General features: G+C 34.6%; 2 protein-coding genes across 3 annotated transcripts; one reads left to right on the forward strand and one right to left on the reverse strand.

The window, feature by feature from the left end:
* Positions 1 to 1,480: 1,480 nt before the first annotated feature.
* NAC038 (NAC domain containing protein 38) lies at positions 1,481 to 4,550 on the forward strand. Its single transcript, XM_089619636.1, has 4 exons — positions 1,481 to 1,571; positions 1,807 to 2,020; positions 2,656 to 2,927; positions 3,689 to 4,550. The coding sequence occupies exons 1-4, from the start codon at positions 1,557 to 1,559 to the stop codon at positions 4,280 to 4,282; spliced, it is 1,095 nt and encodes a 364-aa protein (XP_089475762.1). The 5' UTR covers positions 1,481 to 1,556; the 3' UTR covers positions 4,283 to 4,550.
* Positions 4,551 to 10,239: 5,689 nt separating this feature from the next.
* On the reverse strand, positions 10,240 to 16,063 carry LOC149390887 (uncharacterized). Of its 2 annotated transcripts, none has more exons than XM_089619496.1 (15): positions 15,787 to 16,063; positions 14,969 to 15,096; positions 14,682 to 14,753; positions 14,522 to 14,614; positions 13,563 to 13,631; positions 13,426 to 13,482; positions 12,773 to 12,826; positions 12,634 to 12,696; positions 12,440 to 12,502; positions 12,101 to 12,265; positions 11,870 to 12,025; positions 11,284 to 11,364; positions 11,092 to 11,153; positions 10,863 to 10,976; positions 10,240 to 10,605 (listed from the first exon to the last, which is right to left on the reverse strand). In XM_089619496.1, the coding sequence occupies exons 1-14, from the start codon at positions 15,956 to 15,958 to the stop codon at positions 10,895 to 10,897; spliced, it is 1,317 nt and encodes a 438-aa protein (XP_089475622.1). In that variant the 5' UTR covers positions 15,959 to 16,063; the 3' UTR covers positions 10,240 to 10,605; positions 10,863 to 10,894. The 2 variants fall into 2 exon arrangements, with proteins under 2 accessions (XP_089475622.1, XP_089475621.1); XM_089619495.1 differs by having other exon boundaries at positions 14,501 to 14,614.
* Between the last annotated feature and the right edge of the window lie 9,450 nt (positions 16,064 to 25,513).

The following is a 25,513-nucleotide window of genomic DNA, read 5'->3' on the forward strand; positions in this document are numbered from 1 at the left end:
AGAGTATTTTAATAATCACCCTCATAGGTATAATTTGTTTAAGACAGTTTTGCTGCAGTGGGGATTGAACCCACGACCTCCACACAGGAGGTGGTGTGGAATTACCACTAAGCTATCCTAGATACCACCTAAAGATTACTATGAAACAAAATATAAAGACATAATCAATGACTGAAAAGATTAGTTGCAAACCTTTATACACAACAACATTCGGTTTATCCATAGCCCTCTGCATTAACTTAGATTATATCTCTACATCTAATGTGAGAAATAAGTCTCGGGTGAAGCACTTAGATTGGTCAATGATTAGTCTATGACTGAGCAGCTATACAGGAAATCACTAAATAGGAGTTAGGGTTGAGAAAAAAATCGTGAAACATAATCTCTCTCTCTCTCTCTCTCTCTCTCTCTCTCTCTCTCTCTCTCTCTCCCTTAGAATTTTCTTCCTCCCCCGCTTCCAAAAAAAGAAAATTCATATTTTCACTCTAACTGGAATAACTATGAAGCAATAGAATTGTCCACGCCTTAGTCCCTGTGTATCCGGAGAACAATTCGCAAGAATTGGAGTCAATCATTCTCGAAGTATATGAAGAACGCGAATGACGTCCCAAAGCTAATTCAAAAAGCGTGAAAAATTCAAATAGAGGGATATTATGGTCGATTTGTTATAATAAGTTCATTACCTTCATTTGAAACTAGATCTGTTCAATTCGTTTTTCTCGTAGAATTTAAATTATTTTCAGATTTTTATTTCCCCTTTAGTAAAACTAGAATGAATTCTCAACAATATGCACAATGTAGAACCTTATAAGTTATTACAATAAAATGGAACTTAGCCCAACAATTTACAATAATCCGTAGAGTTTTTATATATCACAGATAAGTCCCTCTAAAGTTTTACGTCTAAATACATGAATGCCACAAAGTTAAATACTAAACTAAAAATAAAAACCGAGTTAAATACTAAAATAAAAATAAAAACCGTGAAAGATTTCTCTCATATAATAATAATAATAATAATAAAATTAAAGAAGTATAATTTATCTCAAAATTATTCAGTCTGGATAAAAGACATGTTAATTGCAAAAATAAACTATGCTATATTACCTAGGGCCGAATTACGATTGATACTCGTCTGGCTAGCTAGTTTAATTTGCAGCCGTGAGTTCCGTACTAGCTACACAATCCATATAACACGTGGACATTGATGATGTAATACGGATTTCTTCAACAATAGCCCAGAGTTTTTATAAAAGGAAGACTACAGATTAGACATATTATTGAGCTTCTCTTTGAATACCCATAGTTGGTGAGAACTTCAATATCACACCCAAGACGAGTTTGTTTAAATTAATAGTCCGGTTTTCATCATGGTAAGCAACATAACCCTAATTACAATTTACTCTATATCACTCTCTCTCTCTCTCTCATGCACAATAAGTCTTCAAATATAGTAAATACTATATCTTGTTAAATTATTTTTACTTTATGAAAAGGAAAACAAGTACGCATCAAAACCTAACAGAAGATTTCTTGATTCCTTGAGATTTATCTATATGCACGCCAGTAAGGTAATTAACTAGGGATTCACTCAATCATATATCACTGCATGTAGTCATATTAATTTATAAAGATCGTTATACCCACAAAATCCAAGTTCTTGTAGCTAGCTAGTATATGTATTTTTATTTTTATTTTTATGTTCTAGGAATTTCAGTAAGCTTTTTTGAAATCAAACAAACAATCATTGTTTAGTTCAGAAACGTGCTATGAAGATCTAACGATTGCTCATATATATGCAAATAGGATATTAATAAGGAAGAAAGTGCAAAGAAGAGTATGGAAATGACAGGAAGTGAAGGAAACAAGGATGAAAAATTGCCACCGGGTTTCCGATTTCATCCCACCGACGAAGAACTAATCACTTTCTACCTCTTAAACAAGATTTCTGATGCCACTTTTACCGGAAGAGCGATCGGCGATGTAGATCTCAACAAATGCGAACCCTGGGATCTTCCAGGTACATATGACGCCCTAATATATATTTATATGTTTATAAAAAAACTTCCAAGTAGTACTACAATATATAAGGGTCCTTTCCTACAAAACATACCCTAATAGTTAATATAGCTTTCTCGTATATATGTATAAGCATATATCAAAATCAAATTTGTTAGATTTGCATGTTATTATTACTTGATTGTCATGTCCGGTCATTTTCCCCCATAACAATCACCCTAGTGAATCTATCTATTGTTTCCCATACAACTTCTTTTTTATTTTTTACACATCCGAGATATCAAAATTTTGTTATGGGTTTGATTTTTTTTTTATAGGAATTTCATTCATATAGCTTTTTTTTCATGCTTATTATACACAGTATATCTGTATTTAAAAAAAAAAAAAAAAACATGTTCAGCTCAATAATAGAATCTCAGATCTAATTGTCTAATAAACCCGACGAACAAGAATAAAGATCTGATTGGAAAAAAAATATAAATAAAAATAGTTAACGACGTAATTAAACTTAATACTTCTTAAAAAAATGGAAATAAGTTCTTAAGCCTAGATAAAATTAGGTATTGTTTACCATTTCCGTTTGTTTGTTTGTTTAGTTTTAGTTATTTTTTAATATGGTGAATGTGAATTGAGTAGGAAAGGCAAAGATGGGCGAGAAGGAGTGGTATTTCTTCAGCCTGAGGGACCGGAAATACCCGACGGGGGTGAGAACAAACCGAGCAACGAACACCGGGTACTGGAAGACTACAGGGAAAGACAAAGAGATCTTCAACAGTGTGACGTCAGAGCTTATTGGGATGAAGAAGACTTTGGTATTCTATAGAGGAAGAGCTCCTCGAGGAGAGAAGACTAATTGGGTCATGCATGAGTACAGGATTCACTCCAAGTCTGGCTTTAGAACTTCCAAGGTACCTTGTGCCTCAAATGTTGCCCATATTAATCATTTACGCATTTAATTTCATACCTAGCTAATGAAACGTTTATATTACAAAAAAACCATTAAATACCCATTTAGAGGTTAATTATAAGTTCATCAATATATTTGCTTAGAATTTTGGTAAAAATAAATAACATTGATTCCATAAAGCAACATGATAAAATACAAGGGATATTTAGATCATAAAATATTTAGTAAAGAGGAAGAAACTAAGATGCGCTAACACTAATTTATGGGTTTTTTTCAAGCAAAAAAATTTATGGGTTTTAGTTGGAAGGGCCACAAAGTCTATATTTGTGTGTATATATTATATATAGTTCAATTGAACAGCATGACATTAATTACATATATAAGATTTGCAAGTCATTGATTGCGTATAAATATAACACCATTAGTAATTTCAATATCTTCGACTAATTAAATACCCTAAAAAAATACATCTGTGTACGTATAGGTTTTGCATTATCACAATATCTAAACTCGTATGTGTTTAGAGCATATGTAAACTTGTTGATGTTAATTATAGTACAATTTTCCTTCTATTCTTTGATTTTGTTTTACAACTCTAATAGTTTAAGGAAATTTTTCACCAAGAAATTTTATGGCTTGGTCGCTGCATATAGTACTATTTTATTGACAAGATATCATCTCAAAAACTAGTTAACAATAAGCTCTTATTCATTATTATTTATAAATATTTATGACGTCTGATATATGATGATGAATATGCAGGACGAATGGGTGGTTTGCCGTGTGTTCCAAAAGAGCGGAGGTCCCAAAAAAATATACCCAACAACAAACCCACCAAGAAATGGCATAATGATAAACCCTTATGCCCTAGACCCTCACTCTCACCACCATAACCAAATGCTTCACCACCACCACCACCATAACCACAGCCAAACTCAGATGATGATGCCTTTACTTGGAGACCCCACGCAGTTCCTCTTCGCCCACAGACCCACCATCAATACTAATAATAACTCATCTTCGTCCTCATCCAATCCCTACACTCATCTCTTCCCCGACCCCGGCGCGGGCCCCACTTTCCGACCCTCCACCCTCTCCGGCCTAAACTTGAACCTCTCTGGCCACCACCACCACGGCCCTTCATTGACCGGCTCGTTTTCCGGTTTGGATCACAGCGCTGCAACTACTATCGCTACTGTGGTTAGCGCTACTGGGTACGGTACGGACATGAACAGCCACAACAGTAACGTGAGTAATATTCATAATAATAATAGTGGACATGATCAGAATGGTAGGTCGTCGTACGCCAACGTGGACAATTGCATGGATCTTGATACCTACTGGCCTTCTTATTAGGGCATGCGTTTATCAATAAATGTTTTCGGATAAACCAAATTTCATCATGTGTTCTTCTAGCTAGTACTTAAGCTTTTGTGTTGGCCTAATATATTGTAGTCATGGGAAGGATTCTGCACTTTTATTCTTAAGATGTAATAGCTTGTTTTTTTTTTTCTTCTTCTTAATTTGTGTAAGATTATTGAGGACTATAGCTTGGGAAACAAAAGGACTCCCTTGCATGGAATGTTCTAGCTAGTTCTATATATCAGTATTTCGTTTATAGACATTTTATCTTTTACTACTCTCTTCTCTAAATTGGAATATATATATATATATATATATATGAAAATAAATGACGGTATAATAAATACTTTATATTTTTCAATTACCCTGTAATTATTCAAAACCATTAATTTTGGAAAGCAGAAAACATGGATGATTCAGATTTGGAAAAAAAAATTAATTATTTTGATTGAACATGTATTTAACTAACAGATTGAATTATTAAAATCATATTTTCTTCCATAAATATTCAAAGAAGGATAAAAACAATACAAAATGGTACAGATGTTTACTATATGTGAGCCAGAGACAGAGCCAGTTAAGGTACAACAGACGCTTAAGCCCCTCTTAAAAGAAATTACTTTAGCCACCTAAGTTTAGAGTTTAGCTCCATCCCTGGACAGAGCCACTCTCGTCAGCTCTCTCGCTAGGATATGAGCACACATTTTTAGAGAACCATTATACTTTAAAACAAAAGAAGATTTTTCTTAGCCAACATCATAAGCCTTTGTCGCTCATATGACTAAACCGATTATGCCACAACTTAACTATTACTTTATCTTCCACGCCTTGATTTTTTATTCAATGACCTTCCCTTGCATCACATAAAATGATGAGACCTTAATTTTCAATTCAATGACCTTCCCTTGCATCACATAAAATGATGAGACCTTAATTTTTCCTCCTAGCTGCTGCCATAGTACCTTTGGTGATCTTCCATTGAGCATTACAAATATTATTGCAAAACCTATCCTCTTCGAGCTTATCCGTGGAAAGAAAATTCATGCCAATGTCATTGGTACTGGTCTCTAGGCACACATCTCCCATACTGTCGTTGTTACCAATCCTAAAACTTCCAAAGTCATCACATGTGTAGGATGTTAAGAAATCCATTCAGAACGTAGCATGAATCGATGTTCCACTGTCAATCATCTAATATCTCTCATAAAAAGTGAGACAAATGATTTCTTCATTACACATAATAATTTTTAAGTCATCGGTAACCATCGAAATCTTATCTCATCTTTCCTCCTTCCATTTTTGTTGTTGTTATCACGCTTGAACCTTCGACAAAACTTTCGAATATGATGACATTTAAAACGGCTATAATTTTTTCTTCTACTTTTTCTTTGTCGTTATTTGGAAATTTACTCGTACTCATCTCTTTTTTTTGGTAACTAGGACCTTTAACCATGAAGAAAGACCCTGAGTCTTCTTTGTATCTCTTCATATTCAAGATACTATTCTTCATCAAATTCATAGTCATGAATCTATCAGGAGCAGAGTTCGACAAAGACGTTTGGAACATCTCCCACGATTTCGATAACATACCAAGTAATAACCACAAGAATTTAACCTATTCTTCGATTTTGATCTTAATACTAGCTGATCAATGACTTTTTGGAATGTATTAAAGTGATCTATCATGATCATGTTATCTTGACACTTCAATATCATCTATTTGATCATAAATAATTTACTGTTCCGGTCTTTCGAGCATATAATTCATCGAGCTTTGTACACAAAGAACTCTTTCTCAACATCGGTATGGTTTAGAACATTATCATCTACCCACTAGCAGATATAGCTGCAAACTTTTTGGTGACACAATTTTCAGTTCTCCTCATTAGATTTACTATCCGACTTCCCTTTCACAAACATAGAAAATTAATGATCTTTTACATATATATAGCAAGTCCTCCATCTTTCTTTACCATACATTGTAGTTGGAGTCATTCAATGTGACCATTCTACTTCAGTTGCTTTCCATAGTTGAACAGTGCACAAAGTTCCAACTATAGTTGTGATACCACTTGTTTGGGAAAAATCACTTGCAGTACTGAATATATAATTTTTCCTAATCTTCTTGCGCACAATTAAATCGAACATGGCATACCAAGCAATACAAACACAAAAAATAAAGCAAATAACCAACAACAATCAACACAACCAATTTGAGCGCGGAAAATGCTCAAGACCATGGAACCTGTAGGCTTAAGAAGCCTTTCACTAACAACATAATTGGTACAACAAAGTCATCTTCACCATATGGTAAAATACCCAAATCGGGTATATAGAGAGAAATCGAAAAGAACAACACCACTAAAAATGACGAGCACGACGCAAGGAACCATCCCCTCTAAATCAGAGTCAAAACGGACGCCATTTGACTACCAAACTTCTTAAGAATTTACCAAAAGCCTAGTTTTTTTTCTTGTTTTCCTGTGTTTTTGTCTTCTCTTTTCTACTTCATTTGTCGATGGCTTCTATTATGTGCAATGTGCACGATATATGTCCCAACTCACCAAAAACCAAAACCCATGTTTTTCTTTTTAGTGAAAATTACATAACTAGCCTAAAACGTGCGTTACTTTTGATGAATGTGTTTTATACATACGAAAATTCACCATCTTTCAGCTTGAATCTAGCATGCTCTTAGGTGTATTTGACAGTTATTTTGATGTTTTCATGTGTATTTCAGGTTTTTGGAGGCATAATCGAGTGTCGGGACGATATTGGAGCTCTTTTGGAGCTCTCGCGAGTCAAAACGGAGCAAAACGACACATTTTGGAGTGTCGAGAGTTTCCTTCATGGGAAGCGTGTAGTGCATTCCTCGTCTTAGGCTGAAAACCTCAATGAGGATGGTCGTGACAATGATCCCGATAATTACGATGGCCTTGAGGATTCCAAGGACATTGAGACGTCTCTCACTAAGGACGGGGGACTCCCCGCCGTGAATGAAGGGGTCCGATTCCGAGGAAATTGAGGATTCGTGCGCTAATGCGATGCATGCGAGCATGGGCTCGGCTTGGGCCTGTATTTGATGGGTTTTTGGCTCCTCTTGGGCCATGATGGAGTTTATGGTGACCCAGTCCATTGGACTTTTGGATTTGGAATTCGACGTAAGTCGCATCAAATTTACTGTTTCGGATTTTCCGAGAACGATTGACAACACAAGTTAATTCAATTCATGTAAACAATATGATTTCAAATTATTACCTTGAACTCGGATATTCTAGCTTGTACAACGTGATCTTCCACTCGCCGTCTGTCAAACCCTTAGGCTTGTTTTCTCCGTGATTGCTCATGATCCGCAACATGCAATCCTGAAACTGCGGCTGTATTTTGCCTTTCTGTCATGAAAACGCTTCTTTGCGTCGCTAATGACAGCCTTGTTGATTTGAGTGCGATGGCAGCATGTCGAGAGTAGCTCACACATTGCAAGATCCTCGTACACAAAGTCGTACTCGTTGAGAATACTAGTCATATAAATCAGCCAAGAATATCCTAAACATCAACTTATTAATAATTTATCAATTTCAAATTACAATTTCAATTTTTAAGTGAACAATTAATTTATAATTACAATTTAAATGATAAAACATATAAATTAAAATACACGTGAACTAATTCCAAATTAAATTCCAATTACAAATTAAACTATACAAGAAATCAATTAAAATAAACATTAACTAATTTCAAATTACTAACAACAAACACTTTATTAATTCCTGATATTACACGTCAAATAAATTAACCACTAATTTTAAATTAACAATTCAATTTTAAATAAATTAAATTATACTATACTTAACGTAGTATAAATCCTAATTGCACATTATACTTGAACAAATTATAAAAATTCATTACACATTTCAACTAATCCCAAATTAACCATTAACTTTGATTTAACATATCAACATAACTAATAATTCTATGCTAATTACTAACCTCCACGATTCAGAGTCAACAAGTTTGGAGGCGGCGAGGCGATTCGTGGCGAGGCTATGGGGCTGCGAGGTGATGCTACGGAGCTGCGAACACAAAAATAGAGAGTTAGAGAGTCTGTGGGTCTCGGAGGGAAGCGTGGGTCTCGGGTGGGTTTCGGGAGGGGCTGTGGGTCTCAGATGACAGTGGGGTGGGAGGGCGGACGAAGGGAGGGTGGTGAAGGGCTTTGGTGCTGGTTGGCCGGAGGGCAGTGGGGTGGGAGCAGCAGTTGGGTTTCATTGTCGGTATATTTTACTATTTTCAAATAAGTAATTAACTCGATCGTCCTTCTACATATTTTGTAAAAATAATAAAAAAAGGCATTATAACATTTTACATAATAGCCAGCATTTTGTATCTTACGTCATAGCCATAAACCCACATTAATCAACAAAGTAAGACAATAATTTTCTCAATTAATATTATTACTGATATTTTAATAATTAAAAAAATTAAAATAAAATACCAATCGCACAAAATTAAGATATCATAACAAACCTATATTTACTCATATATACACGTGATTTTTTTACAAAAATTTACGTAACTAGCCAGTTTGGATGTTTGAAATTGCTATATAGTTAACGTTGGATAAATATTTGATAAATAATCACAAACATGACGTTGAAAAAGGAGTAAAATATTTACGTCAATTTAAGCATATAAATACGTGATTATTTAAAACTTTGGTTAAATAACAATCTCAAACTATAAATATGACTATATACCTAATGAACCTTTTTTAATGCCCTCGAAAGGCTCATGTCTAACTCTAAGCTACACTTGCATTTTCTCAAACTAATAGAACTAATTTAAGTTTAACCGTTACACAACAGTGGGTTTAACAAGTGAAATTTGTTGTAACTAGCCAAATTTGTCATTCTTATTGGGGGAATAGCCCAAAGTTTCATTTTATTAAGCAAATAGCCCATATTTTCGGCTCAGACCATAACGCCCTTGGCAAATTCACGAATAGGTTAATTTAATTAACTTAGTTAGGGTAATTAATTAACTTATTGGTTGAATATTAGTTTAGGTTCTGATTTTTTTGTGAGTAACGTTAATCTACTAAATGATTGAATTCGGAATTAGGTTAATTAATTGAATGCTTTGAATATCAATCGGCTTAAGTTATGATTTTTGTAAATTTTTTGTGAATTTCAAATCCTTCACGAATCAGTTAATTAATTAACCTAACTCACTCCAGTAGGTTAATTAAATTAACCGATTCGCGAATTTACAAAGTGTCTCTCCTCAATCCCCTCCATCGCCGTTGAATCCTCTCCCCCCGCCGATTTTCGAGTCAATCTGAGCCGTCGATTCTCCAAGCATCGCCGCCGCCGGAGCTCGACGGAATCGACGCCATCTATGGCGGATCTTGACGGCGTCTATGGCGGATCTCGCCGGCGACGTTAAGGATCAGCAACGAGGATGGACGACGAGGCGACGGCGTGAAATGGATCGACGGCGATTTGCGGTGTGAAGTAGATCGGTGGCGTGAAATGGACGAAGATGAGAACGAGTTTAGGTTTAGATTTTGTGAAAATTGAGTTTTGCTTTTATATATGAGAGTAATTTAGATAGTACAATATTAATTGAACTATTCACTTAATTTATTCAAACTTTGACTATTCTCCTAATATTGGTGGATTGATTGAACTAGTATGCTCACTTGATTTAAAATGTCAATTTAAGCCAGATTTTGATAGCTCAATTCATTAAAAATCTCGATAATTGATTACAAACATTGATTAACATTTTGGAAATTTTCAATATATCCACTTCTTTCTACAGAAATATTATTTTAGGAAAATTTTAAAAAAAAAAAATTCGAATGCGTTTCCCCTCGTTACATTTACGTGCAGAACCGTCCACACGCGAGCTATACATGTCCTTAACATGCCATTATTCAGAGATCTTTAAAATAAAAACCCACAAATCCTTATCCCTCGTTCTTTCTTAATTTTTGTCCAACTCGTAAATGATGAAAACCAGCAACGTCAGCCATGCATTTTCAACAAAATTAGACACGACCATTAAAAAGGCAAATCATATATATCAGCACGAATAACAAATTAAATTACAAATTTTGACAAAAAAAACTACGCATACCACACGATTTATAACCACCTCACAATTCGACTATATGCTAGTATGTGTGACTAAAGTTTCTTGACATTTTCTTTGCAAAGGGCGGGGAAAAACTAACAGAGGCTTTAAAGAGAACCACCAGAAGCAATGATGGACCACATCATTAATAGTGCCTCAGAATACCACTTTGCTTGCATCACCTGAAAAATAAAAATGTAAGGAAGTTCAATTATTGCACTATTCCGACAGCGAAAACAACGGATCATGGAATGGACCAAATAGTGTATCGATTTTTTTCGGTATCAAGTACATATACTTTTACTGTGGCCAAACTGATCGTAGAACCTTGCAAAATTCCAAACTAAAACTGGAAGAGTCAATATCTAAAATACTGGTTTCAGGGTCTATCCAAGAGCGCTAGGTTTCCATTGGAATCAAATTGATGCAGTATTCTCACCGATAAATGTAGTGAAAATTTGCGTGCTTTGTCTACTTGTCTGCATGTCTTCTAGCTTTACGGCGTCCATGGCTGTTATGGGCACTTCGAGCAGGTTTCCTTGCCTTCTTACTGCTGAGATCATACACAATCGTCAGAAAACCTTGGAATTCCAATATTTTCACCCAGGATGTTTTTTTACAAACAAGTCGTGAGCGTGAGAACCCTAAAAATTTGAGTATAGACTAACCAGAATATGGAAGAGAAAACTCTGAATAGGAATATGACTGGGAGAGCCAACAAAGCAGAGGCCTGCATGGTAATATTGCAAGTAAATACATTTAGAAACAATGCCCCAAAAAAGTAGAAGATGAAGGAAAATAACCATAGAGTTTGTTAGTAGCTTAAATCGGTGTCATATTTTAAACTATTTGAGACTTACCACGAACCACACGAATTCTTTAGTGGCGAGAGCCTTTGTCAGTTCGTGTCCTTTTAGCTTCTCTGTGACAGTTCCTTGGATCTTGATAAGGAGGTGCAAGTAAAATATCAAGTACAGACACAAACAGATTCAAAGCAGTAGATCAAGATTGCAAATTCGAAAAAATAATATACATCAAACAAAGAGAAGTAAAACTTTGGTTGCCATTTAAACTTGACCCTAGGAACCCGAAATGAAAATCGATAGAATTGAGAACGATCAGTGTTTAGTCGTCAAAACAAGACACCCATGTCCCATCCTTCAAAAAGCTTTAAGTTGTCCTGACTAGTTCCATACTAAGCTTGCTCCATAATTATACACTATTGTAATCCACAATGACTTATTATTATTATTCGTCTTGAAACATAAACTTAACGGATCTAAAATAGAATGATAATAAGACCAGTTTTGATATCTTAAACCGTAATTTGTAGTACATTTACGGACTAGCTTAAATAATTATAGAGAATGCATCAACATTCACCTATCCACCAAATTAATGAAAGAAATCATAACATACATAAACTAAGGCTCTGTTAGCTGATACCTGATGATGGTAACTTGTTGCAGATTGAAGAAATTTGCTGTAAGTATGAACTGCCTTCTTTGTGTATGGCCTCAAAACCTTCTGGGCTTTCTCAACATGGGGTTTCGCTGCTGTAGCAACCTGATCAATATATGGCTTGCTGTGCTTTTTTGCTTCCTGTTAACACAAAAATAACTCTTAGGGCTTGAATAAAATGTTTCCAAATGCAATAATGATATTCAAAATAAATACCTGAAAGTAGGGATCAACAACTTCTTGAACTTTTGAAACATGAGGAGCTAATGCACTTTTAGAAGTCTCGTAAACTTCAGTAGTTTTAGTTCTGATTGTCTTCAGATGTGGCTCAGCAGATGTTTTTACTACAACCCATTGCTCCTTTATTTGCGGGATAACTTTCTGCACCAATTGATGTAAATCACGTTAGTAAGGTACCAGATATACCTTTTTTACAAGTGAAGGTAATGTTGGGAGAAGTGGATATATATTAGATACTCTGGAAATAACCATGAAAAATCTGCATTATCCAATATACACAAGAAGAGGTACGACGAATATGGCGAAAAATCTTACTGTCTTAATTGTTTCGACATGGGGTTCAGCCCACTTTTCAGCTTGGGCTTTCTTCTCGAAGGCCTGGAGAAAATCAGAAAACATATATATCATTCTAATAATCTGAGTCTAAGAAAAAAAATAAAATAACAGGCTAGAACAAGATGCTTGGAACGTGACAATTACAGCAACCCGCGAAAAACTGAATGTATTACCTTCTCGAGTACCTTCTCCATAGCCGGTTTTCCATGCAGCCTCCATTGAGTCTCCGCATATGACTGAAGAAAATAGATAAAATATCATAAAGTGCATGAAAATACCTTTATAAAGTACTTGGCATGGATTCAAGTTTACCTGAGATTCAATCAAATGAATAGCAAGCCAAGGTGGAAGCCATGATCCATGAGCCTGTTAGAGTATAGAATACAATTAGTTTAGTGTCCTTTAGATACTATAAAGCATCAGATAACAGCATAAGATTCCAAGCGTGATATAAATCATTAAGAATATATAGTCCTCCATCAAAGTGGTATGATCTTTCAAGAAAGAAAGAAAAATTTATTAAAGAGAAAAAGAAGAGGATATAAGAGATAAAGGTAAGTACTGATAACTTATATTTTAGCTATATAATGTAGTGAAATATATGTAATGTAAGTATCTTTAACATATTGTTTGTTGATGCAATTTTACTTCTATTTGTTACTGAAAATTTGATTTTCCCAGACGTATTTAATTTTCTGGTCATACTGCTTAGAAATTAAAATTTAACGTTTTTTTAATAGAAAAAATAGCACATTGAATTTTGAAACAGTCCAGTACAGCCCATATATACAAAAATCTAAGCCCAGCTAGGCCAGGCCGAAAAAGTTCTAAGCCAGCCCGCTATGGCCCGCCCTGACCGACTAATAAAATGCCAGGCCAAACTGGCTCTAAGCCGGCTCGTTGTAGCCCAGCTTTTACTGATACCTCAAGGACATACATCCATATGAATAACTGAGTAACTTTACCTCCATCAATGCTTTCGCCTTAGCTGTTGCATCATTCTTTGCCTTCATCAACTCTTCCTGAAGAGAAACATGCAAATAATATGGTCAGAAGCATTGTAGCTAAATCAGACAGCTTAAGGCAGCACTAGCAAACCTACCTCAGCCACTTTAAGAGCACGTTCAGTTTTGCGAATCTTCTTCTTTTGTTCCTCATTAACCTTTTGGAGCTGAAATATAAAGAATTTGGAATCAGTAAATTATTCAACATCAAGGAACGGTTTACTTTGATGGTAAAACATGACTGATTTGAATCGGGAGAATGCAAACTGAAACAACCATTTTATTTTTAAAAAATACCGTAGTTCAACAAGCATAGTTACAAACTAAAGCAAAATTACATGAAAACTGCTATACTCCAATTATGATATGTATTATCAAAGTACCAAAGCCATATTCCTATATGAACTGGTTGGCTTACTCGCGGTGAATGTTTTAGTCATTTAGAATAAGTGCACCGTTTTTTTATATTAAAAAAAAAAAAAAAAATCACATCATTTTTTTTTTAAGGCAGCTTTGCTGCAGTGGGGATTGAACCCACGACCTCCACACAGGAGGTGGTGTGGAATAAAAAAAAAAATCACATCATTATACACACACAATAAGATAAAACTCCTACAACAGCACGTCCAATCTTGCAAACAGTTTTCCCTCTCCACAAATGGCATAAACAACAAGTTCCCTGTGAATTTTGAAAGCTAAACAAGAGTGATCCAAGAAAAACTGTGTAAATTGACTACTATATAACTTTCAGACCACTAAACAGGGCAGAGGCAAGGCCCAAAAGGCCATTTGCTACTATTTACGTATTTACTCATGATGCACCAGGACACTACATCATTGAAAATAATAATAAAAATTAACATTGAACCCATATAGAGAGGGATATGCAACATATATTCAACTAAATAAGATAGTAGCAGTTCCAAAAAAAATGGAAATATTCGTAATAGTATTTAAGGCACAGACGCAGAACAAGCACACAAACTAAATTATACTTTTAAAGTACCCAAAACCAGACTCAAGTACGTAATCTTACATTCTCTATTGTTGAACTCACTTCTTTCAGCTTCTTCTCAGCTTCATTTGCTCGAGATTCCAAAGCCTCTTTCTCGTTTTTCTGTGTTTCCAATTCCTTCCTAAGCTTTTCAACCTGCAAAAAGAAAGCGTCTTACAAATATGTGTCGCTGCCAATGTTTAGGAAATCTACTCGTCAATACCTGTTTCTCCAATTCACCAGCGCGTGCATGAACCTTCCCAACCTGCTCCTCAACATCTAGATTTCCCTTCTTCTGCAAGAAAAAGTTAATAAAAAATTAGTAGAGCAACCATTGAAGTTAGAACAAAATTTTATCTAAGCTAACAGAATATCAAGCAAGCAACATGGAAGGATTATAATTTGACGTGAAAATATGTTTTTGTGTTAGAACAAAAAGTATGCAGAGGATTGAGCTTCTCCCCACAAAAACCGAAACAAAATTCATAAAGAAAAAAACACCATACAAACCTGAAGAGAAGCAATCTCACTATGCAGAGATGTGATGCTATCAGATTTTTCTTGAATGAGTTTCTCCTTCTCAGCTATGGTACCATCCTTGCCTTTCAAAGCTTTAGTCTTCTCATCGAGTAGGGATTCTTCATAATGAACAAAATTGAGCATGTCAACAAAAATGCTACAACAGTCGAGCTACTTTCAAGTTAGAAGTACAATAACAAAAATAAAATCATAAATGCCTATACATATCCTGAAATTATCGAGCGGCGCTATACAGAATTACACCTCATACACATCATTAAGCACATATCATTCTTATTCAATGGCATAGAATCAAGCGATATGGTAAAAACTTCTGAAAATCAGATCAGCACACTCAAATAGCACTGGGCATTTTCCCTTATCTGGCAAGAAATAATTTATTCGCTTTCATTTAAAATCAACCTACGTACAGAATCCTTTTCAGGATCCGAAAATTCCTTCGTAGTCCCGTAAATAAATTTTAGATAAAAATAAAAAATAAAAAAATAAAAAAAAAACTCCACTTTGCAGGTCAGTGAGGTTGAACCACAAAACAATCACTAATGAGGGGAAACAAACAGAAATGAAAATATTATAATATGATTGGCCAAGGTACTCGACACTAAAAATCAACTGCTTCGCGAAAAATAAACTCAAGCACCATAAATATATAATAAACATATATACAAGTATAGTATTTTATACACCGAAATTCAAAATCATAACGTATTGAAAAACATTGCTACCAAAATGTTCAAGCAATCGGAGAAGAAAGCGCAACTAAGAGTCTGAAAAACGTGAAAAGTGACCTAGGGTTTGGATCTTAGACTTGAGTTGATCGAACTCCAGCTTGAGAGCGGATGAATCAGAGCCGTCGGATCCGATGAGTTCAGAGGCGTGGTTCTCGTCCTCTGCCCTGACTGCGATCGAGATTAGGGCGAAAAAGATCGATAGGATCAACAAGCGCTTCGTGACCGCCATTGGAACATGCAATCGCAGCGAGAGAGAGAGAGAGAGAGAGAAGGCGAGATAAGTAAAGAGAGATGGAGAGAGAGAAATTAGTTGGGAGTTTGGTTGTTTTATTAGTTTTTTTTTTCTTTTTCTTTTTATCCTCTTCGTTTCGATAATGGACTAAACGTGGGAAATATCGCACAGATTGAGATTTGAGATTGATCTTTTGGTTTTTCGGATCCCTTTATTTCCTAGTGTTTGATTAATAACTGAAATGGTCCGCCACCTAATAACGTGGCCTTTGAATATTTTTACTTTCTGAAAACTTTAATTGAGAATAATTTGGTTAATTAATATTTTTCAGAATAATTTGGTTTCTTTGATTCTTTTTATTTTAATGGCATTAAATATATTTATATAATCAAAGAAATTTGATTAAATATAAAAGTATACAATCACAGTTTTTCAACCAAACAAAAAATAATCTCAATGCAAAGATCAACGTGAGTTCAAGATAAAACTCATTGAATTTATCAGATTGAAACGTAGCTCTCGATACAATGTTGAGTACAATGTCGACTATTTGACAAGCACTTAATAGTTTGATAAGCTAACTCGAGTAATCATGACATTCATATATGCAAACAAGCAATACAACGAAACTTAATAAATAAAAAAACACAAATTCGATCAAATAAAAAAAAAACACAAAAAAAAAAAAATTAAATGAGAGTTCGTTTTCATGCGAACCAATGCGCTAAAAAGCTGACAAAAATCAAGGAGGAGACCGCCATGTATCCGAGCTATTCACACCCGCATCAGTGCCGTTGGAGCTGATACGCCAACCGCGATCCAAATAGCTTGAGGTTGCCAACCCCTAACACTTACAAGTCAAACCAAAAATGTGACCATGACCATTCTAAGATTGTGCCTCTCGTGAGCAAGCCCTCAAAGAAGGACATGCCCCCAAAGAAACGCACGAAAAAACGCACACCGGTTGATCTTGATATTCTTTATTGGGATATTGAACCTCGTCAAAATGTAGAAACCCTTGGCCTTGAAAAAATTGATGTTGAGATCCATATTAAGACTGTCAATAATAGGGATCTTGAGGGTTCACTTATGAGGCAATTGTCGGGAAAGTGTGTTGGATTGACGGGTTCGAGAAGAACTACAACGAGAAAATATATTATAAGTTAGCAAAAAAAAAAAAAACTCTACATTATAATAAGATTAAAGTATATGTTGCTATATTTTAATATTATATATATTAAACTATATGTCAAAGTACATATTAAAAGGACAAAGTACATATTAAAACTATATATGTATTATAACCCACTACTACAAAACAAGGATTCTACAACGCTTAAAAACAGTTGTGGAATGATTCTACAACGCTTGTCAAGCGTTGTAGAATCATGCGTTGTAGAAGCTTCTATAACGCTTCAATATCTGTTGTAGAATCCAATAGCTTTCTACAACGCTTAAATATCCGTTGTAGAATCTTAGATTCTACAACGGATATTTAAGCGTTGTGGAACCTCCTACAATGGTAGACATCCATTGTGCAATTTTCAAATGATTAAAAAACACTCGCCGCGGCGACGTATAATTTTTGCCGCGGCAAGATGATTTTACAACGGATAATATATCCGTTGTAGAATCATCTCGCCGCGGCGCACATCTCGCCGCGGCGACGTCATATCTTAGCCGCGGCGAGATGCGTGAATTTTTTTTAAAAAAACTCGCCGCGGCGAGAGTAAGATTTCTAATTTGCTTGCTCTCGGTATCTTTTCTCGCCGTTGCAAATAATATTTCTCACCGCGGCGAGAAATATAGGTCGCCGCGGCGAGAATCATTTTTTTTTAATCCAAAATCTGTTTTTACACGGTATTGAAACCCGTTATAAAAAACTGCCACCTGAAAATAATCTTCAATCCAAAAAATAATATCTTCATCTTCAAAACATTCAAAAACAAATATTTACATCTACAACCAATCCAAAATTCAATAAAAAAAACTAACTAATCATCACAGTTAATAAATGTTTGTACATAACTTACTCATTCTTCCCTAACTCTCTCTAAATCCTCCTTTGTATAGGATTTCTTATTTTCTAATTTTCATACACCTGTTACGACTATATCGCGCATATAAAAAATCACAAAATACCCACATTCCGTGTTTCCGGTTTGTCTCGGAGCGTCCCAAGCCTTGATGTACGTTGATTGCCCGTTACTATGGGCGTTTTGGTGCTCGAGCTTGAAATCCACAAGAACCCTATATAACACGGAGATTATAAGAGAAAAAACCACTAGAACGATTTATAATAAAAATTATTTAATAAATCAAAATATTACCTTTTTATCAATCGAGTTAAATTGATTGGGATTTTATTTTTCAACGGGTCAAAGAACATAGCGCTATCTCTCCAAAGGTCGAGGACAACGAGCATCCAATGATTATCTTTGTTATACGACATCAAAACTAGTTCACCAAATTTGCATTGTCGTACCACGTTTTCAACGTCCTTGACTCGTTTTGACAAATAAGCATCCTCGTCGTCATTTACGATGTACGAACTTAAGCTCGGATTTATAAAAACAATAGTTTCGAGTCTTCTTCGTCTTTTCTAGCCTCGAGCGTAGATAGCTATGACAAACAAATATTTAGTTGATCAAAACACTAAATATTGAATATTGATATTAAAAAACGCATATAAAGAAAACTCTTACTCCATATAAACCATTAGGCTCCCCGCGCCAATTTCCAAGTATTGCAAAAAATCGGAAACATCTTCAAATGACACCGGAATCGGGATAGCCGCGAGACTTGGACTAACATTGACCATAATCACATCCCCTTCAGGTAACATTACTTTGTTGGCATGTTGAGCGAGCAATCGATATCCGTTGTAGAGATGGTTCTACAACGGATATTATAACCGTTGTAGGAGCTTCTCGCCGCGGCGAGATTCCTAGTTTCTTAAAAAACTGCTTGACCACGGTGTCCTCGTCGCCACGGCGAAGAATATTTCTAGCCGCGGCGAGATTTATACCTCGCCACGGCGTATTACATCCTTCTACAACGCTTTCACTATGCGTTGTAGAAAGTTCTCGCCGCGGCATAAAACACGTGGCGCCGCAGCGAGGATTCTACAACGGATTGTCTAAGCGTTGTGGGAAATCTAAAATATATTTAATTTTACAACGCTTAGCCAGAAGCGTTGTAGAAACACCCAGTTTCTACAACGCTCATAAGCGTTGTAGAAACTGGGTTGTATAATCCAACATTTGTAGTAGTGATGACCACATATTGTAATAATAAATTGAAACAAATTCATAGTGTACAAGAATTTCACATGATTTGAGAGAGATTGAGACGAAATGTTTGATTTGTGAAGAAAAAAACGAGAAATTATGTTGATTTCTATAAAAAAAAAAAAAAAAAAAAAAAAAGTGGCTAAAAATTAAAAACACTTGTTTTTATTTATGAGCTCCAACAATATTAGAAGGCTGCTTCTTCGAGCTGTTGGATCTTCAACGGACATAAATCCAAAGTTCATAATAAATAACAAAAATTAAAAATAAATAAAATTTTCAAAAGCCATAAGTACAAATCAGAACACTTTTGTTCTGGTTTGTTCCAATTTATATTGATTTCAACTATGAAATCGGTACTTTGATGGGTGCTAAAAACTGTTCGCATTATCAACTTTGGTTTGTTCCAATTTATATTGATTTCAACTATGAAATCGGTACTTTGATGGGTGCTAAAAACTGTTCCCATTATCAACTTTGACACCAAAGGTGACGACATATGTTGCTCCATCGACAATGCTCGTCACCACACGAATGTTGATGTCAAGGTCGCAACAAACGATTTTGAGATTAATAAATATTTTATTGCTCTGTATTCAGATACATTTGAATCGTGAATGAGTACTCTATCTCTAAATTATTTTTTGCTTGTTTTAAATTATGATACATTATTTTTGTTGGTATTAAAAAAAATGTTTATCTTTTTTCACAATTTTTCTTCATTTTTTTTATTTTATTTTTTAGAGAAAGAAGAGAAGTATTTTTGTATTAATCAGCTTGGTCCAAATTGTAAGACACGTTATTCTAATATTGAAATACTATTATTTAAATGTATTTTCACGTATATGTGCAAGTATAATTTAACTATCAAATATGACAATATATGCAAGAAATAAAGAGATATAAATAATATGTTAAAAAAAACCTGATAATATTCATGAATAGATCCAAAATCTTCTTCAACTTTAATATTTTGACCAAATATACTAAAATAATATATTGCTTAGAACAGCAAAATTACTTCTACAATGTCGAAAGGCGATAGGCTAACAGATGAGTGTCTCATTTGAAAGCAAAATATCAATATATCATTCGTCTTATATCCGAACCCGAATATACACCTATCGTACGGAAGTATTTTATATTTTCATACGACAATAATATCTATATTTTTAGGGAGACAATAGTAATATTTGATGAGTTTTTGGTCATTGGCTCATCTGCAACGTGGCTTTCGTAGAAGGACCTACGAAAAACAGGTGGCAGTGTAAGAGGATTATTATTGGGATTAAATGCCGACAAAAATAAACCTTCATGTAGAGGCAAGTGTGTAGAGGTATTGTTTTACGTTGGAAATAATAGATTGCCTTTTGTTGTTGGCTGGTTCACGTAACTCTAGGTTGTTGGGTTTGGTGGCAGGAATTGAGTATTGACCATAACCTCATAATTAGAAGAAATTCTAAAAAGAAACTAGTTAAAGATGAATAAAAAAACAAATAGGAAATAAAATAGAATATTTATAATCCATAAATAAAAAATTACTAACGGGTTAAACTTAAATATACCCCTGCAAGGCCGTTGAAAAAAAATAAGACCTATTTATTTGCTTACCGATACGTCTGATCCGATCTACCAGATTTATAACTCAACGCCTTGACTTAATACATTTTATAATTTAAAAAAATATGAACATGATATGGCATGTTGCGATTTATCACGTGAGGGTGTTAGTAATAGAATATTAGCTTTCGTATGTCCGGCACTTTAAATAAAATTCGCGAAAAACCTTTTTTATTTTTTGAGAAATAATCTGAAGAGTAAATTTTTTATTTGTTTGAATTTTTTTGTTGAATTACGTTTTTTAAATTATTAATACAAATCTAAATATCAATTCAAACTTCTTGACTATTGGTTGAAACATTTTGTCTTGACTTTTGGTGGGATTTTTTTTTTCGTTGCTCGTGATGCCGAACCCAAAAAGAGAGAAGACCTTTCAGATTATAAACAACTTTATTAATCCAAAATTTCTCCTTCAATGTTGATGTATTGGGTCTGCACTTCTTGTCCCGCATCTAAGAATGAACAACAAACAAGCACGAGATGAGAATATATCTTAGTAGGATTTAACTGTGTCTTTACATGAACAATAGAGGCTTAAGATCAAATTGTCATGCCTCCAAACACCACTTATGAACTAAACAAATTAGGAGAGAATAGAGAGGAAGGGAAGGCCAAGCAAACCAAAAACGAAGATTAAGAGTTCTTTCTCTATCTTTTGGTGATATAAACAAGTTGCATTAAATTTGTTTTGTTCACGATACATGCATTCGACCAAAAGTACCAAACACTTTTGGGAACGTTCATCAATCAATCACCATGGCTTGTTTAAACCACTCCCATTTTGTCTCCATGCACGAATATAACACACACAAATCAACCTTTACTTGCTCAATGGTTGACACATCATTAATCCGCACAAAAGTTCATGAGCAGTGGAAAAATTACACATGTCAATCTTGTGTGATTATTTTTCTAATAGATTGAATGGAACTTTACCATCTCCAACCAGATTAGGTGGGCCTCACGCCCAGTATAGTGTACAAAAAGTACATAGGCCCAAATCAAATTTGGTTCTTAGAAGAAGGGTCGGTTTAAAACTTGATGGACCCGTATGAACAATTTAAGAATATAGCTCCGGACACAAAAGTTCATGACCTTTTCAAACTTTTCATTCTTGATAGCGATCGACTCAACTAAAAGATCAATACCGACAATCTTTCGTATCATATGCTCACATTTTTCAATTTTTTTTGTTAGATTCCAAATGTTACATCGGTCCACATTATTTAATTTCGTACTACCCTTCATGAATATGTAATTTCATACTACCATTCATAATTATAATTAAATAGAACGAGAATAATAAAATACAAATTTACCCTTCTACTTATTATTTATTCAACTACTTTATTATCTTGTGAATAAGACAAGCATATAAAGTGAGATTTCTCAATGCATGTCACAATGCTTTAGTCATTTATTTCATTCTCTAAGAGTTCCTTCACTGAGTTTCGAGCCCGGTTTATGTATCCACAATGACCAAAAATAAAGTGTGATGCGATATATATTGCATCCCAACAATCTTTTACACATATTCCATATATATATATATATATATATATATATATATATATATATATATAACTTACAAATCCATCGAGCCTAAGTCACCAACCATCCGGTTATCGATTCACCGCTGAGAATCTCGCCCGTTGAAAAATCACATGCAATGAGATGTCACAAGATGTTGTACATTGACTCATGATTAAGGTAACTACGAAAGTACTGTTTCATGTATGACATTAAGGCATGCAGCATTTTAACGGTTTGTATTTCGAACCTTGAAACGTTACTGGCCTCATTCAACATCTTCGCGAATGTGTCTCGAAGAAACTATAGAGTCTCTCAACTCTGATGCCATAAAACCTGTCCTCAAAAGTTTGTCACACGAGCTCAAATTGCGAATGTTTGTTTTGAACTAACTTGGAAGAGGTGTCTTGCAATCATGTACTGATTCTTCACTCGTGAGTAGTTTCATGGGCGTAGACAATCATGTACTTGATTCTTCACTCGTGAGTAGTTTCATGGGCGTAGACAGATATCTAAACATGAACTAATATAAAGAGAATGCATGCTTTAACTTTATTAATAACTTATTCAGCATTACACATAAATATCTCAATACACATAATAATCTTACTACATTGAATAATCATACTATGCAGAGTAGTCTCACTAGTCATAATAGAGTAGATGACATTTTCACATCTCGTTGTGGACATAAATCCCAACAAGAACAAAAACAACTTCGAGAATGAAATTTCAATAAAATTTTTCCTTTTGTCCATCCTTGAGGATGATGGACCTAATCCAAGGAGCCTTGATTCAATTTCGGTCATGAATTAGTGGAGATGATGATTTTTTTTAGCCTTGATGAGGTGTTGGCCTTGACTCAACTATTAATGGATTAAGTGACAACTTTACACCGTTTGAAAGGCTATAAATAGCCATGCATGGGCCACAACCAAGACGCACCAAAAAAACATGTCTTTTTTTATTTTGAAATAAACTCTCTACGTCTGTATCTCGAAGGCACTCAAACATATCTTTCAATAATTCGTTCGAGATTCCAAGTAGCCATTTGACTAAATAAAATTATTTCTAGACATTTGATTCACTTGTGCCAACAAGAAAATTTTAAATACATTTCTTTTAGCTTAGGTGAAGACTATTTTAGTGGTTGCTCGTGCACATGCCATCAAGATCAAGAATATGATGTTGGTAGTGTTTGTTATTGCTTTACATATTATTATGCGCATAGCGTATGTTTTAATAAAAAAAAAATTATGAACTGTGAATTTTTTTGAATTCCGCCATAATGAGTTATGTCAACCTTTTTTTAAACCTTAAGTGTCATTTCCAATAAGCCACGAGTTCCATTGAATTCATAGCGAAAGATTATTTCACTAACCTATTATGAAAGTATGCGCAATCTATCGACTCTGGATTCGACTGTAAGGTGAGAAAAAATTTAATCTCTTTCAAGAGAGTTGTATTGGATATGTGTAAACCCCTTTCTTCACCGATGATATTTATGATTCCCACAACATAAGTGTTGAAGCATGCGTATAATTGTGAAAAAAATGAATTAAACAACCAAAAAGATGTGACCTTTAAATCCATAATCACTTCAAGATTTAGATCAATTTTCATTGTGATCATCCCACCCTAAAATCAGTACTAACCAAGCCAACATTTTGATCATCTAAAAATGAGACTTTCTTGATACAAAGATGCTAGCAATATTACAATTAATATTGATAGAAATTAAAGACAAAAGCAAGGAAAATAAAATTTAGAACATAAACCGGAAATGAAAAAGAAAAGGAAGAGGTCGGCAAGGAAAGTGTCGAGGCCCGTTGGACGGTTTCCGTGAAGCTTTTTATCGCCCTCCCAGGATACAACAACTAACAAGACGAGCAATGCACCACAAGACTCGACTTCGGCGAACTAGAACTCGAGCGTCAGAAACTACCACCGGACTACAAGTAAACAAATAAAGGAAAACAATTTATGAGAGAAAGTTGGTGTTTGCTGGGTGTTCGAATGAGAGCTCACGCCTTGCTTTTATAGGCAAAGCAAACCACGGTTACAACCTTCAGACCAAACATTTAGTGGACGTTTAAGACATTTTAATGCACAAGTACAAACCGTTTAAGCATTTAAACGTACCAAAACGCTCAGCTAGTAAACTTCTTCAGTTACACACAATAACCCGATGTACTAAATGCACGATTACACTATGAATTAGTTCCCAACATAACACAAAAGTTATTTATGGAATTAAAACATTTCGTAAGTGAATTTTACAATAAAAAGATAAGGATTTGCCCAAGCCAGACCCGAGCCCGAGCCCGGCTCGGCGGCGACGCACGTGTATGGTGGGCTAGCATCCTTGGTCCAATTACTATATTGAACACGCATAAACTCTAATGGTATATAGACCATACCAATATGTTCATTCCCAAGTAATATGAGATTCTTGCATTTCACTTCACTTACATATCCATAATGTGTTTTTTAAGCATATTTTGAGCATAAATTTCTCATTCATTATAGTAATAATTTTGAAAAATAAATAATCAGCCGTCGCAATGAGGAATAAGAATACGTAAGAATTAACCTATTCCGATGAGTGGACCTCACTCAAATATTAGCTACAAATTACTCATACACTTGTTAATAAATACTCTTCATTTAACAATTCATCCAACAAAAGATACAAAGCATGTAGGTAACAAAGTGGATTTTCATCAAAATAAAAGAGCAGCTTATGTGAAGATTATAAAGGTAAACTAGCACAAATATGAACCATGACAACATAAATTCTTGGTTTGTGGTATTCGTCGCGGTCGCTTCTGTCATCCTCGATTAGTGGAGAAAGATAGAAGTTGTTTAAATTTTTTTAAAAGGATATTATAAATGAGAATAAGTATAATCGTTTAAGAAGCAAAGTTCTTAAATTTTTATGTATTTAAACAAAAGGAAATGAATAAAAAAATGGTGTATAATAAAAGACAATGACATAATCTTAATATTACTTTTTTAAGCCAAACGTGCTAAACACGTGCCTATTTAACAAAGTTTTTTATTTTAAAAGAAAAAGTTGACGAGAGGAGCAAAAATGCAAAAATTCAAAGCC

This window comes from Urtica dioica, chromosome 7 (assembly GCF_054948205.1).
Source record: "Urtica dioica subsp. dioica isolate 48M chromosome 7, U.dioica_male_clone48M_v1_H2, whole genome shotgun sequence".
NCBI lineage: Eukaryota > Viridiplantae > Streptophyta > Magnoliopsida > Rosales > Urticaceae > Urtica > Urtica dioica.